Raw genomic sequence first — 16,478 nt, forward strand, 5'->3', positions numbered from 1 at the left:
TACTTACACAGCATTGCATTGTATGAGGTATTACTAGTACGCTAGGGGCAATTTAAAGCACATGGCAGGTTGTACTTAGGTTATAAGCAAATACTACACCATTTTGTACCAAAGACTGCACGTTAAGACTCTGTTATCCCAGGGGGTTGGTTGCCAGACCCAAGGATATGAAGGAACAGCTGTACAAAATGAAAAACTTTTCTGTATTGATTTAGCATAATAAATTTTGAGACACAGTTCTCTCATCTGTGCCAAGCTGAACTTGAACTTGTCACAAAGCCGAGGATGAGAACTAATCCTCCTGCCTCTACTTCCTAAGAGCTAGGATTACAATTGTGGTACTACCATGTACCGTTTATGTGGTGCCGGGAGGCAACCCCAGGCTTTGGGCATACTAGGTAAGTACTTTACCAACTAAGCTACACCCTCAACCCTTATTTAGCCTACTAACTCCTATTTAACTCTTCTTGAGAGTGCTACTCAAAGATATTGGGTAATACAACACAATCTGTTTGAACTTTAAAAAGGTCTGAAAAACCACAACTTGCTATGCCAGGTGGTTGAAAGCACTGCAAAAGGGAAATGAGAATAGTCAGCCTGACTTCAAGTGAATAGTCTCCACTTCCTCACCCCGCTTCCCTCCTCAGGCACTTCCAGTCTGGCCTCTCCCTCCCCGTGTCACCTGCCCGGCAGCACGCAGGCCTTCCTGCTGCCAGCTCCTCACCGACAGGCTGCACTGTTCTGCCTCGGAGCACTTTCCCCAGTTCCTGCAGCCTTTCTTCTCTTTACAAAATATATGTGGCTTTTTTGAGACATGTTCTCACTACGTAATGAGGTGACTTCAAACAGGCAATCCTCCTGCCTCAGTCTCCCAGTACACTCCAGAGCACTTCTCCTTTTAATAGAGATTTCTGCCTCTGAACATTCTCAAAAGATGCCGAGGTTCCTTAAGACTCTATTATGAGCAGCCTTGTTTTACACCCTTACGCTATGAGAAACCACACACACTGTGAACAAAAAGTTCACAACCGTCTCCCCCAGTCCCAGCCTCTCTCTCTCTAGCATCTCTCAGGGTCGAACTTTGCAGTGTCTCACCTACACGGAGGTATGCTCCTCTTGCAGCTCTCCCTGCCCAACTACTGCGCCCATGACCGGCCATGCAGCAGGGATATCCACACAACAGCCTTTGCGTCTTGCCCATGGTCCTCTGGTGGTCCCACTGCATTCAGAAACGCCCAACACCTTAATAAGGAATACAGGTCTGACAGTAAGCCGCTGTCACCAGCCTCTTCCGCCTGGTCAGGCCCCTGCATGCTCTGTCCTCACTGACACTGGACAAGTTTTCTGATAAGCAACAAACTTTTCCAACTTCACACACAGGCTCCTTCTGCCTGCTGAACTCACCCCCTCTGCCTAGATGACACTTTTTAAATCTATGGTGTCTTAAATAAATATCAACTCCCTGGACTAAATTCTTGGTGTCTTGCTGCCCACTAATCTTTTCACTTGGTATGTGTAATTACATATGCCTGTCTATTTACCATAGGTAACTCTAATTAAGGTCTGTCACCAACACAGATTACTTTTATGTGGTCCTCTACCAGACAATACCTGCCTCATCAATGGGTGTGCAACGGCGTGTGACTGGTACCTATCTCAATGGGTGTGCAATAGCATGTGTCTGCATGACTGCCAGGTGGGCCCACAGAACTGTAATGAACCTACACCCTGCTTTTCTGTTACCCAGGACTTTCCCACCCTCATCATCTTTTTACATTTCTTTTTATTTTCATATTAGAGGAGACGGAAAAAAAAAACATTATAATGAAACTAAACAAGTTTAAAGTAATAACTCCATACCTTAATACCTGCACACACGTACAAAAACACACACACCCCACATGTGACACACACACCACACATAAAAACATCAGACATATAACTCAATGTTTATCTATTAAATAAAGCATGGCTACTATGTAAGAAATAAAAAGACATCAGCACATAATCTGATAAAAATTTAACTGCTGTAAAACAAAACTTTAAAATCAGATTAAGATATCATACATATATGGGGCTGAAGAGATGGCTCAGTGGTTAAGAGCACTGTCTGCTCTTCCACAGGACCCGGTTCAATTCCCAGCAATCACATGGCAGCTCACAACTGTCTGTAATTCCAGTTTCAAAGGATCTTTCACCTTCACACTAATGCACATATAAAATTAAATAAATCATTAAAAAATTTAAAAGATACATATATATTTTAAAAAGATATTATATATTAAAGTCAAATGTAAAAATACTGTACAGTGGGGGGGACCTTGGTTCTCTAATTAAACTGTAATATCAACTTTAAAACTGGGTGGTGCTGGGCCAGAGAGATGGCTCAGTGCTTAAAGAGCACTGTCTACTTTTCCAGAGGTCCTGAGTTCAATTCCAGCAACAACATGGTAGCTCACAACCATCTATACTAGGATCTGATGCCCTCTTCTGGTATGCAGGTGTGGATGCAGATAGAGCACTCATTACATAAAAATAAATAAATCTTAAAAAAAAAAACACAAAAAACACTGAGTAGTGTGCTGGATAGTTTTGTGTCCAGATGACACAGGAAAAAGTCATTTGAGAGGAAGGAACCTCAATTGAGAAAATTCCTCATAAAAAGATCAGGCGTTAGGCAAGCCTATAGGGCATTTCCTTAATTAGTGATTGATAAGAAAGGTCCCCACCCATTGTGAATGGTGCCACCCCTGGGCTGGTGGTCCTGGGTTCTATAAGAAAGCAGCTGAGCAAGCCATGAGGAGCAAGCCAGTAAGCAGCACCTCTCCCTGGCCTCTGCATCAGCTCCTGCCTCCAGGTTCCTGCCCTGCTTGAGTTCTTGTCCTGACTTCTTTTAATGTTGAACAGTGATGTGGAAGTGTAAGTTGAACAAACCCACCCCCTAAAACCAGATTTTTGGTCATGGTGTTTCATCACAACAACAGAAACCCTAATTAAGACAGGTGATCTTGTTGTTTTTGAGACAAGGTTTCCCTATGTAGCTATGGTTATCCTGGAATTCCCTATGTTGACCAGGGTGGTTTTAAACCTAGAAATCTGGTTCTTTTGCCTCTGTCTCCCGAATGCTATGATTAAAGGCATACACCACCACTCACAGCCTTTTTTCTTTCTTTTTAAAGTAGAAAAAAAAAAAAATCACTCAAGTGTTATCCTCTCTGTCCTACAGCTGGAATGCATGCCACTGGCACTGTAGCAGTTTAACATGCCACTTACCAGAGTTAAAGCTGAAGGAAACAAGGAGTTTTACTGGAAGCGTGGCAAATTATCGAAAGTTAAAAGTAGCAAATCATGTGGGGAGTGGTGGCCCATGACTTTAGTGCCAGCACTCTGGAAGGCTCTGTGAGTTTGAGACCAGCCTGGTCTACAAAATGAGTTCAGGACAGCCAAGGCTACACAGAGAAATCCTGTCTCAAAAAACCAACCTCCCCCCCCAAAAGGTAGCAAATCATTTGTGTTTCAAGATTTCAAAGTGAACTGACTATCCCATCATTCATTTCAGATCTGTGTATATATGTGACTTTGAACGCAGGGCCTTCTGCATCCCAGGCAAATGCACTGTATCTCTAGCCCATTCTTCAATATTTTTGATTAGGATAACTAGTATTTTGCACCTTTGTGAATATACAAAATTTGATTATTTGGGTTTACAAAAATCAATGAAACTGAATCTGGAAGTCATCACAGGGATGAGAAGCCGTGGCATTTGTGCGGAGCACGTCCATATACATTCCCTCGCTTGTCAGGCCTACTTTGACAGTGCTAGCTGGGCAAGAACATGCAAGCTGCCCCAGCAACCTAGAAAACGTGGGCAGTGGCTCATTACTAGTAATGTCCACAGATCTTTCCTTTACTTAACAGAGAATGGAGTTTGATGTCAGCCTGGTCTGAGTTCCAGAACAGCCAAGGCTACACAGAAAAACCCTGTCTCAAAAAAAATAAAAACAAAACAAAAAAACCAACAAAATAAAAAATTAACAAATAAATTTAAAGTTGGGAGAATACACCTGAAGATCTAGTTTCTGGAGACTGAGGTAGGAGGATACTAAACTCAAGGCCATTCAAATTTTGAGTGACGTGGTTACTGCACCCATAACCCAACACTGGGTTGAGTGAGGTAGGAGGATAGCTGTGAATCTGAGGCCAATCTGGGCTACATGGTGAGTTCCAGGCCAGTCTGCACTAGAGGATAAGAACCTATCTCAAAAGGAAGTTTAGTGATATTCTGTCTCAAAATAAGCAAAAAGCACTTGGGATCCATGCACAGTAGCTGAGGGAGGAGTTCTAGGCCACATTGAGCCACAGTCAGACCCTCTCTCTCAAACAAAAACAAAAACAAAAAAACAAACCAAACAAACAAAAACAAAAACAACCAAGCAAACAAAAATCCAAAGAGCACTGAGGATGTAGTTCCAGGTAGAGCACTTTGTCCAATACACTCAAGGCTGAGGTTCAATCTCTAGCACCACAATAAACCAACGAATAACAAACAAACAAACAAACAAATACATAAAGGCTGAAGAAATGGCTCAGCAAACAGGAACACTGGTTGCTATTCCAGAAGACCCCAGGTTTGATTCCCAGCAACACAAATTGGCTCACAATCATCTGTAGCTCCGATACCTGAGGCTCCAGGCAAGTACATGCTGCAAAGACACACAATGCAAGCAACAACCCCCCCATATGAATGAATGAACGAATGAATGAATAAATAAATAAATAAGTCAGGGGGTGGTGCATGTCTATATTCCCATCACCAATGCAGAAGGAGTCAGGATTAGTTCGAACACCCTTAACTGCATTTCAAGGCCAGCCTGCGCTGGGCTAGGTCCTACCTGAAAACAAACAAGAGCAGCAAGGTAGAGATGGAAGAAATTCACAGAAGAAATTTTTTAGTTAGTTGAAGCTAGAAAGATGGCTCAGGGGTTAAATTTCCGGCACCCACATGGTGACTGGCCATCTCAAACTCCTATCTCAAGGAGTGACACCCAATTCTGGCCTCTATGTGCAACGCATGTAGGTGGGCACAAACATAAATGCAGATAAGACACTCACACACGTAGTTTTAGAAGGTTACTCAGTAACTAGAAAACAGTACCCCAGGGTTAAAAACACAAGTCCCCAGCTCCACATAGTCATTTCAGCTTTTTCTTCTTAAAAAGACATGCTCTAACTGAATATAATTACAAACTAAATATAACTACTCATGTTCAAAGAACCCAAAGACCTTTGGGTATGTAAAGGTAGGAGAGGAATTTTGTTTATTAATACTGTTTATCAATAGTTGTTTTCTTTTTCTTTAGGTAGAACAAATGTGAAATCTGTTTTTCTTTATCAAGAGAAAGTGGAAATTCTCAATTAAACTAATGTTTTAAGTTATTCTAGTACACAATGCTGTTTATGCCACAAAAAGCAACATAAAAGCATTTTTAACACTAAGCATTGAAAAAATAAGAATGTATAAGGAATTTTTTTAACCTTGGAAACGAAGGCTAATTATTTTCTGTAACCTGGGAACTCAAGGGATCTCTGCCAAGTCACAGGCAGGGAAAGGGCAGAGCAGGAAAGGGTAGGCTTGTGTGCTTGTGGAAGGGCCAGAAGGAGGGCACATAGGCAAAGAGGAAGGGGAAGAGAGAGAAAGCATTCAATGGGATGGCAAGTAGGGCGCCTGCACCTGTACCAACTACCTCAGCACACTTCCGGCGGGACACAGGGATTTGAGTCCTTCTCTGTACACAGTTAGAGCTTCTCAGAAACAGTCTCCAAACTACATAACTCTGACTAGAAATTCCACAGTGAGTCAGTTCCACCAAATATCTATACAATGCTTCATTATTCAGTCATTTTATTTTTAATGCCAGATGAGCATCTGAAATCTAAGATCTCTAAAACACAAACTGACATGATGCCACAAGTGGAAAATTCCATGCCTGGCATGTGACAAGTCTCAGTCAAAACACAGGCATACTTAAAAAGCTATAAACTTCTCTTCAGGCCATGCACACAATGTGTATGTGAAGTATAGGTGAAGTTCCCGTGTAGGCTTGAGTTTCATCCCTTACTATATATATGTATGTAAATACTTGAAAAGATGGAAAATCTGAAACCCAAAAAACGTGTCCGATTCCAGGAATTTCAGACAAGGGATATTCAGTCTTAATTACATTTGATTCTTTAGGATTAAAGATTTTATTTTTAAAACCATTCACAAATATGTAGCCAACAGCAGTTCACAACTGCCTATAACTTGAAATCCGCCAGATCCAATGCCCTCGTTCTGATGCCTGTGGCCAGCCATGTACATGTGGTGTACACAATTTGTACATAAACTCACACAGGCACACACAGAAATATTTTTATCTGAAAATCAAGCAAGGTGCTATTAAAAGACAAGAGCCAGTGTAACGACGTGCACCTCAGTTCTTTTGGATGTGTGGTCCTCTTAGAGATAACATGGTCTATCAAGAAATATCACATATTCTACTTTTCTCAGAATCCAGGACTGCTTTATTAGCAATCAATTTCAGAAGAGTAAAATCGATCGAAGCTTACAGTGCTTCTTCTGATAGCTACTTAGGCACACATGGCATGTAAGGAATATAAACATCTAATAATAACATTGCCAATAATGCCAGGCACCATGCTAACGTCTTACATGGATCCATGTAATCCTCACAACAGATAATAGATCCCAGAGTCATATGTATTTTATAGTCACTGAAACGAATTTGGAGAGGCTGAGGGCCTTGCCCTAGCTCACACAGAGACTGGCAGCCAGGGAAGACTGGCTAACTAGCTTCCTTGCTCTACTTCTAGCCCGCCAGCCAGAAACCACCTCAAAGGATCACATTAACTACCGTGAAAGTCAAAGTTAACTACTTTGACTTTAACTAGTGTGAGAAAGAAAAGCATAGCCAAGTACACAAGCAAAATAAATCAACAGAAATTCTACCCAAGAGACCAATGTCCATTATAGACACAGTAAGGATGAGAAAGTTCGCCCACTGCACTGATTTAAAACTGTCAATTGGTCATGATGTGATAAGCTTGTACTCCCTGCACTCAGGGGTCTGACCAAGAGGATCACAAGTTCAAGACCAGCCTGGGGGTGTCCCAACAAACAAACACGTGGATGCATTTTTCCAAAAGAACAATTAAATATGAAAGAATAACTACCTCACCAAACTCTCTCCAAAGTAAAAGCAAGTATGGAAGACAGACAGAAGACAGGCACTAATGTGCAGCGAGTGACATTTCCAGAAAAGATAGCACCTTAAGTGAGAATTCCTATCACACTGAGCTTCACAGAAGGGAACCGTCAAGCTGAGCCTGCCCCAGATAAACCATGCACACAATGAACACTGAGTCGGCAAGCTCACTATCAAGTCATCTAAGAATACGTCTATCCTAGCTGTGAGTTAGTCAGCAGAGTTAAAAGGGAATAAATAGGAACATTATGAACATTCAGAATGTAAGAAATAACATGTGAATATAACTGTAATGCCAAACGTTAACAAAATCTTCCACATACTCAAAAACAATGTGCTAGACATCAATACAGGCACGCCGGGTATTCAGGAAGAGACAGTCCAAAAAGAGGGAGTCTTCACATGAATGCGAGGAAAAGACAACTGTTCCAGGACATACTGCTTTAGTGCTTGCACAATGATTCAATGAAAGGACAAGGAGCAACGGACCAGGGGTCCACAGACAGGATTCCCACTTCACAGTCTACTGTCATTTATGAGTTCTGTGAAACGAACCAAAGCATCATGGAACCTGTGCCTGGGCCTCATGTATTCTGTGAGTTGAGAACAGCAAGGGTCTTGACACTGTTTGTTGAGGAACTAGGGGATAATATATGTAACAGTGATTTGAAAAACAACAAGCGGCTGTCCCAAACATGAAGGTACTACACAGGAATTATAGGTATCAGCATTATCAATTAACTCTCTAGAAAAATAACAGACATCCCCAGCTTGTTTAAGCTTTGCCCTATTTGTAAAATGAGAATGGGAACAGTCCATCCAGGAAGTGCTTGGGCTGCTGTTTTCTTTAAAGTGAGCTCATAAACTTTTGTAGAGTAGGTCGGCACACAAAGTAGAATTCTGAAACTAAAGCCCAGTTCTCATCATGAGTGCATCCTCACTCCATCACTTATTTAATAAGCCTATTTTACCAGTAATTTTGTTTGCCTCAAAGGTGATGCAAAAGGCACTACCCTTTAAGTGCATCAAGTGCCCAGACACCCCTAGGATTACTGGCTATATCTCCCTGGCTCTGTCCTGGGTCTCCAATACAACCCTTAAACTATGCAGCCCAGGATTGGTTTCCAATCCAAGATCCTCTTGCCTCAGCCTTGTGAGCACTGTAATTAAAACAGAAGAATACTTCCGTGCCTGGCCTCACTTTTTAAAGCAAATCCAAATTTGTGTTAAAGAATCAACAAGACTCAGAAGGTATTCTATTTCTAACATGTGCTGTGGTACAGATAAAAATATTTTACCAAGACACAAGTTCCTAGTTTTACTCAGTTGAGACTCAGCTCCTTTTAAAAGACCACTCATGAAGCAAAATGGTTACTTTGCTACAAAGCGTACAGGAAAACCTGTCTTCACCATAACTGTATCAGCTTAGAGAAGTGAAGCTATCACCCAGCACAAACCGTACTTTCTGAGCAAGAAAACTCAAGTCCCACTGAAGGGACAATGAATGATTAACAAGGAGAATAGTTTTGGTTTCAAGAGCCGCACAAGCAGACTGGCCATTGCAGGAAGCTGAACTAATGCTGACAAAGTTAAACTGTTTACAGAAACTAGGAAGCTGCCCCTGCTAGGAAGCTGTCACACACCCTGTCCTGTTCTCTGTGGCCAGTGTTGCTTATACTGCTCAACTGTAACTGTAAATTGAAGTAAGAGACTAGTCGGTGGTGACTCCCAGGCAGTTGTTAGTCTGACTGTGTTGCCAGTTGTATCACATCCAGCCAATCCTCCACCCAGTCAACCTCACCTACGCCACCATCCACATTACCAAAAGCCCTAGCCACTGTCATCTGAGAAATGTTTAAAGGACATGATGCCATACAAGCACAGTGGGAGGCTACCATGAGCTGACAGCCAATATAAGTACCTAAAGGAGACCACTTCTTCTGACATACCGCTCTGGACATTAGCTTACAACCAGAAAGGCACCTGACATTTGGACAGCAATGTGATGCTGAGATTGTTTTCTTTCCACGTAAGCCATTTAGTTTACCCACAATGGAAACTAACCAGAAATGGAAAATGCTGACAAAAATCGTATTAGCACCCGAAATTACAACTAACAAATGAGTGTTCTGCTGCAGTGTTGCTTCCCTTATCTCTTGTCTGGACACCAAAAGCACTTATTTATGTTAAGCAAAATGTAAGATGACAAAAGGTCTCTAAAAATGTCAGTAATTTTTCTCATTTCAATTTACAGTAGGAATTCTAATATAGTCAACCACTGGCTGAAATACAAAACTTTAAAAACAGTTATTTGTTTGTTTATTTAAGCATTGATAAGGGAAGCCCATACCATGGGCATTATGCAAATAAGCAGCCAAAACACACATTTTAAAAAATTCTTAAAAAATTTAATTAAAAAAAAAGTTTGAAATCTGATTACTACTGCTGCTCTAAATGAAGGAAGATCTAATGAACACACATAGCCCAGAAAAACCATGGCAGAAGAACTATATAAAGAGGCCAGAGAAGAGGAAAACAGGACACATGGGAATTAAGAGGTTATACAGTTATGTCCAGTTGCCTATCAAGTCTCCGGTTGAGATCATGGGTAAGCTAGCTGCAGCCGCTACCTACAACGAGCTCTACATTCTACAGGCAGGGGAAACCATCAGAGCTCTCTGAGCTATCTCATGAAGATCACTTGGAGTCTAAGATAAACAAAGAACAGCATAAAAAGAAAGGGAATGAGTTTATCAAACCTTCTAGAGGAGAAAAGACAGCACCTGGTCATCTGACAATGACTTCAAGGAAGAGTTTAAACAGGCAACGTGCTTTCCTAGTGCCAAACACCATGGTACTTGATACCAATAACCAAGTACCCTCCATGGGCCAGAAACTATGGACAGTGCTGAAAGGACACTCACAGTAGTAAAATCCTTGCCTCAGTTTTAAAAGTAGATGTCACTTTATTCTCTTTTCTTGTGCCTCTACTTCTCATGGCGGGGGTTGGGAGGTGCTATTTCTGGAATCCACAGGTCTTCATCAGTGGTTTTGCTTATTCTTAGTTAAATGAAACATATACACGCACCTTTCTCAACAATGACACAGACCTTGATCTTAGACTAAGATGTGAAAGAACAGACTAAAATCTGTCAGTGGCATCCCAACTTCAGTTAGATAGGCTTAGAACAGATAGAGAAGTTTCTTTCCCACAGCGAAGTTTCGGACACACTGTTGTTCATTTATTTACTGGGGTGTACTGATTGTTTACCGTGTAGGTAGCTGTTTTTTCCCTGGCCTTGGGAAGATAAACATCTGAGAAAACAGTGGAAAGTGTGTCTATTGAGAAAGCAAACTAACAAGGATAATAAGCTACCCTTAAACCCCTTAAAGGAGGATGGTAGAAGAGAGCAATGAGAAGGGATATGTAGACAGCAAACAAATCTACAGAAAATACAATGACAATGGGGACCAAAGGTCAAAGCTAAGCAGAATCTGGTGACTCAATGAATGTCATTTATCAAGTCAGACTCATAGTTTTCTATATATACTGCTGCCAGACACTCAGTGAGAGTATGACACAACGCATACAACTGTACTGGCCAGTACATAATACATGACACACTAAGGAACATAAGATGTGGGGTTTGCAAACAGATATCGTAAACCTTTCTGGTAACTTTTCTAGAAGAGCCTAGACTGTTACTGACTTTAGACAGTACCAAGGAAGACTGGTGGCTGTACATCCTTGTGTAGCCACACCCGAGAGAATCGCTTGAATGGCAGTGACATCATCAAACAATTTCCTAAGCAGTTTTACTCTTAACTGTCCCTTTACTTTAATTACATTACAGGAAAGCACTTCAGATCTAAACTGCACACTGGCCACGGTGCTCCTGCTGATGGATCCTTTCTGGTCTTCAGCAAATAGAGCCAAATGCAATCAAAGTGCTCACAATTAAATTATAAAAGATTTGGTTAAAAATTCTATCTCAGTTCTTGCTTTTGCATCTTTGTTTTGTTAGTCAGGGCCTTGCTGTGTCCCTCTGGCGGCCCTAGAACTTGGGATCCTTCTGCTTCTGGTTTTCAAGGGGCTAAGGTTATAGGCAAGAGCCACCAAGACCCACTCATGTTTGCATCTTTAACCCCTGATTAGATCTACCTCCCTACTCTTTCTTCAGGGGTGTATACCAGCCTGTGAAGTATTCTATAATCTCTTACATAAAGAGGAAAAAACATAGAATTATTTCCCATGTGAACAAGAGCACAAAATTAGCATTTTTTTTTTTTTTTTTTTAGGAAATATTTTAAAGAATATTTTACTGTTGAAGAGTTTAGTCTCTTAGCTAGCACAGGGACTTGTGCCTGTACTCCCAGCATTTAGGAGGCAGAGAAAGAAGAGGCACTTAAGTTTAAGGCTAGCCTGGTCTCCAGAGCAAGAAAAATAATGATTCCAATCTCTCTCTTTCAAACATCTGGGTCATTAGATGAGTGCTTCAAAGGCTAACTCGCACATATGCACAACCAGAGTCACTCACTGGACTTTTATTCTCAAAATAAGAAAAAGGTCACCATTTTTGAAGAGTATGGCTACTACAGTTATAAGAAAGATAATTTTTAAACAGAAGAGAATTAGAATGGGCTGAGGTTACTGCAACCTCCCTTTCTAACCAGTAAAACAGCTTCACTAATCTATAGAGCTGACCTTATTTTTCAAAGAGCACACAGCTGACCAAGTGGCTGAGGCTGCAGTTTTGAACTGATGCAGTTCACTGTGGAAGTCTGTCAGAGTGTACCAAACCAGACACTGCTGTATGTTATTTAATAAAAGCACCCTTCAGGGCCAGGGTGGCTAAGCAAGCAAAGGCACCAGCCACCAAGCCTGAGGACCTGAGTTTAATGTCTAGAACCCACATGCTTGAGGAGAACCAACTCCCACAGGATGTCCTCTGACATCCGCATGTGTGCTATGTGGTAGGCATGTGCCCGCATGCACACATAAAAATGCAAAACATAAAAATATATAAATAAAAACACATTTCAGAGACGCAAATGTCTTACCAACTGGAATTCCCGACGCCGGTCATAGGCATTCTGTATGCCACTGTCGTCCCATAAGGCTCTTATAGCAGGAAGATACTGCAAAAAAACTCGAGTCTCCACCATGCCCTGGGCAGCCATGGGGGCGCGGGTATCAAACGCCATCAACTTGTCTCCATGGAGCTGGTTTTTGTTATCTCCCCAGGGAATATGAAGCTTCTCTCGGGCATCTACCAGCACCCTCATACCTTTGTTTAAAAAGAAAAAAAGCGTGAGGAAGAATCACTAAGATACCACCAGAAGCTTTCGCCCTTGTGCTATTCAGTATTGGTTCCTTAATTTCTTTAGCTATTACAGAACCCTTGCTTCCAAAATGGAGACCAGAATCAAAACAAAACCTTTATCTTCTCAGAGGTTTAAAAAACAATTGTTCGTGGTCTTAAAATTAGAAGCCTTGAAAAGTAAATATTAGTAACAAAAGCACTCTTTCGGAAGGATTTTAATGTGCTGCAATTCATAAAATCATTTCTGGTGCAGAAGGCAGTCAAAACCGGAGATGGAAAAAATAAATAATTCTGCCTCACCAGAAGCCAGGCTAAAGACAGCCTGGCACCCGCTAAGATTGGTTCACTACAGCTTCCTATCAACACTCTTCTAGGACGCACTGGAGCTCAAAGCTTGCCCAGACCAAGCTTCAAATCAGTGCAGTCACATACTGGCTTTAGAGTTAACCTAAAGAAAACCAACTGCAACATGGTACAGACAGGCTTCCACGCACACAGGTTAGTTCAAACTCAGCACTCCTATCACTAAACGGTCACTTCTGTTATTAGGAAGTCATTGCTTTGTATATGTGGAAAACAAAAAACTGTTTTGCTTTCAATGCCAACTCAAGAAAATAAGATGGCTAGTCAAACTTAAACAGGATCACACAATAATGCTCAAAGTAATTCTTAGGCCCAATGTATATTGAAAAACAGGTGGTTTACCTTACTCACAGTGAACATTTGAGTCTATTCATTAACATAATTCTTTAAGTTCAACTGTATCAGGATACAAAGGTACCTTCAATTAAGGGCTGGCAAGGTACAGTTTACAGCCTTAGAAGAGACTTTAATTAGTTTTGTGCTAAACATTAAGGCAGACTAAATACAATTATCCTTTACAGTTTAACTGCAGAGGTACAAGTAGGAGCTGGGGCTGTGAGCTCATTGGCCCACAAAGCCTCCCTCTCTAGTTTGTCCCTACTTGAAATCCTGAAGCGGGGAGGGGGAGAGACATGAAGGAGTTTGCTTATGTACTTCCTGAACAACAACAAAAACCCACTTAAAAAAAAAAAGACAGAAAGAAAAGAAAGCCAACTCCTTGAAAAGACCTACAATCTTAAAAGTTTGCTTCCAAGTCCTAGATAAAACAAGGTGACTCCTTAACCACTCAGAGGGCTGTGCCTCAATTCTGCCAATGTCTCTTAATGTAGGAGACACTTGACACTAAAGAAAAAAAAAGAAAGGTGTTTCTTTTAAATGACAAAATAAAAGCCACCTCCACAACTTATTTGAACACTAAGCAATAAAGACTTCGTGCGTTTTTCACTTACGAACAACATTTTAATTCTAAAATACTGTCAAACCGTATCTGTAAAGCCCATGGACCAACACAACACATATTCACTGCCTGACTTCTCCTGTACGGTCACTTTATGACTTTTAAGCCAAAGGGTCTTTACACTTAAACATAAATTCATTCAAGCATTTGGAAGTGATGTCGTTTTTCTCCTGTCCCAAGTTATTAGGGAAAAAAAAAAAAGTGTGCAACATGCTGAACTGTGATTACAAACATCCTGTAGCACAGAGGCGATAAAACCACTCGCGCTAATTTTTTTTAATAGGCTTTTCTGATGCCAGTTCAGTAAACGCGAGTTTCATACTCTTGCGCCCAAAAGGTATTGGAGGTTGTCACTCTATGCCCTTGACAAGAGTCTCAGGGTTAAAAAAAAAAAGTTTCCTCATTGCGACCGGTCCAGAACTTGCTTAAGAGGTGGCCTAGGAAGCCCAGGGCTGGCAGGGTAACAGATCCGGTTACTAGGGTCACCCACGGGGGACAGGCAGATGAGGGAAGGCTTGGGGGTGTAAGACCCGAGGCTGCTGATGGGTGGTCTCGCCACAGTGCAGGGAGGACACAAGTTGCCCCGCTGCCCCGAGTCACCCTGCTCGCAGCACTTCCCTCTGGAAGGGGGCGAGGCCAGCGGCGGGGTGCGGGGTCGACCGTGACCCTCCCCGGGGTGGCACGGGGACAGCCGGGCGTCCCGGATCTGAGGGACCCGGGCACCGCGGCACACAGGACGGTGCCCGAGGCGCGCCCACCCGCTCGCCCGCCCGCCCGATCTGGTCCGGTCCGGTCTCCTCAGACTTGGAACCGGCGGGCGAGGGCGGTGCCCGGGCCGGCTCCCCTGCGGTCCCCGGGTCCCCGAGCCCCGCCGCGACCCCGCACCTTTGATCACGTTGCTGTAGATGGTGGGGCGGAACTCCTCGCGCGCGCGCTGGTCGAAGTCCTGGCCGTGGATGATCCGCATCTGCTTCAGGAAGGTGGACTTGCCGCTCTCGCCCGCGCCCAGCAGTAGGATCTTCACCAGCCGCTTCACGTAGGTCTTCTCCCGCGACAGGCATTTGTCGATCTCCTTGGACTTGCGCTGCTGCTCGGCCTCGCCGTTCGTCAGCACGCAGCCCGGGAAGCACACAGACAGCACGGAGCGCGACGGCAGGAAGTCCGCCATCTTGCCGCCGCCGCCGCCTCGGCGGGCCCCTGCGGCTCCTCCACCTCCTCCCCCGGCAGCGGGCGGCTCCGGCTGGGCGGCTGGAGGGCGGGGAGCGCAGCGGCGGCCCGAGCGCGCCCGGGGAGGGAGGGAACCCGAGAACTGACTCGCCAGGGCGGGCCGCGCCGGCCGGGGGAGGGTGGGAGGGAAGGAGGGCGGGCCCGGGGAGGGGCGGCGGCCCTCTGGGCGTGCGCGCGCCCGGAGGGCCGCGGACGCGCGGACGCAGGCACGCCGCGCTGGGGCGGGGGAGTCTGGCGCGAGTCACGCGCTCGCCGAGCGGGGCTGGGGCCCGGAGCGCGCGCGGAGAGCGCTGGGGAGCCCGGAGTCACGTGGGCCGGGCCGGGCGCGCGCCTGCGGAGCCGAAGTTTCTGTTTCCCTTTAATGCGACCGGCTTCCAGGAGCGCCCAGGCTGGCAATCCTGTTCCGGACACTGTCTGCTTCGCGCTACTGTTCCCACCACCCCTTCCCGTCGTTACTCGCCTGCATTCACCTCTGCGCGCCCTGTTTGAGACCGTATTTACGGCAGTCCTCCGGCTGGGATTACAGGGAAGCGCTTCACTCCAAGCTCGTGCACTTAATTAGCAGGGACTCCCTTGCCGTGGTAACCATCCTGGGTCTAGAAGGATGACCAGATAGATGTCAGATGTCATTACTGATCAACACCCCTCTCTAGCAACTCGGGGCACTATTGATTAACCTGCCCTGGTTTGAGGAGAGTTGGGAGTTGATGTTCACGTGAGACGTGCTAGGAAGGTCGCTGTGGCTGGCTGACTGATGTGGATTCCCACCCGGGCTGCATTTGGTAATGCCTGCTGAGGTCAGTGAATGGTGGAGAGGGTGAGGTCATGGTGAAAATCCCCCTAAACCGGACACTGTGATGCACATTCTTCCCAAGGAAGCAGATAAGCAAACAGCCTAGGACTGCAGCAGGCACATTTTAGGTTTCCTGCCAGATTACAGAGGATATGACCGGCAAGAGACTATTTTTTTTTTCTGTCTTAACAGTAGATCAGGCCAGGACACCTGAAAAGAGTCATGAAGAACACACGTGACAAGTGACATCTGAGTGACTGTGTAACAAGGACCTCAGAAGCCAACTTCTGCATTCTTTGTCAGTTTCAAAGGGGAAAGGCGGTTGATGCCTGTCTGGTTTTGTCTCAACGGTTTGCTCCTGGGTCCTGGCTGGTGCAACTTGGGAACTTCCTGTGTGTTAGGAAGCTGAGAGTAAGAGGTCAGCACAGTGAGAGGCCCATTTGCACGAGTTTAAAATTTTAAAACCAGCGCTCCAAGTCCATCAGTTACTGTCAGTTTGGGCTGGTGACTGAGAAGCTCAAGACTCATAACAATACCCGCAGTGGGGG

The 16,478-nt window shown here is 44.1% G+C and overlaps 1 protein-coding gene across 1 annotated transcript in view; it reads right to left on the minus strand.

The window, feature by feature from the left end:
- Positions 1 to 15,272, minus strand: part of Gna13 (G protein subunit alpha 13) — a 40,720-nt gene extending 25,448 nt beyond the window's left edge. The window contains exons 1-2 of the mRNA XM_021655729.2: positions 14,796 to 15,272; positions 12,327 to 12,553 (exon numbers count right to left, since the gene is read on the minus strand). Of these exons, the coding sequence (XP_021511404.1) occupies positions 12,327 to 12,553; positions 14,796 to 15,078 (510 nt within the window). The 5' untranslated portion in view covers positions 15,079 to 15,272. The remainder of the gene's footprint in view (positions 1 to 12,326; positions 12,554 to 14,795) is intronic.
- Positions 15,273 to 16,478: the final 1,206 nt, after the last annotated feature.

Source organism: Meriones unguiculatus, chromosome 7 (genome assembly GCF_030254825.1).
Source record: "Meriones unguiculatus strain TT.TT164.6M chromosome 7, Bangor_MerUng_6.1, whole genome shotgun sequence".
In the NCBI taxonomy this organism is placed as follows: domain Eukaryota; kingdom Metazoa; phylum Chordata; class Mammalia; order Rodentia; family Muridae; genus Meriones; species Meriones unguiculatus.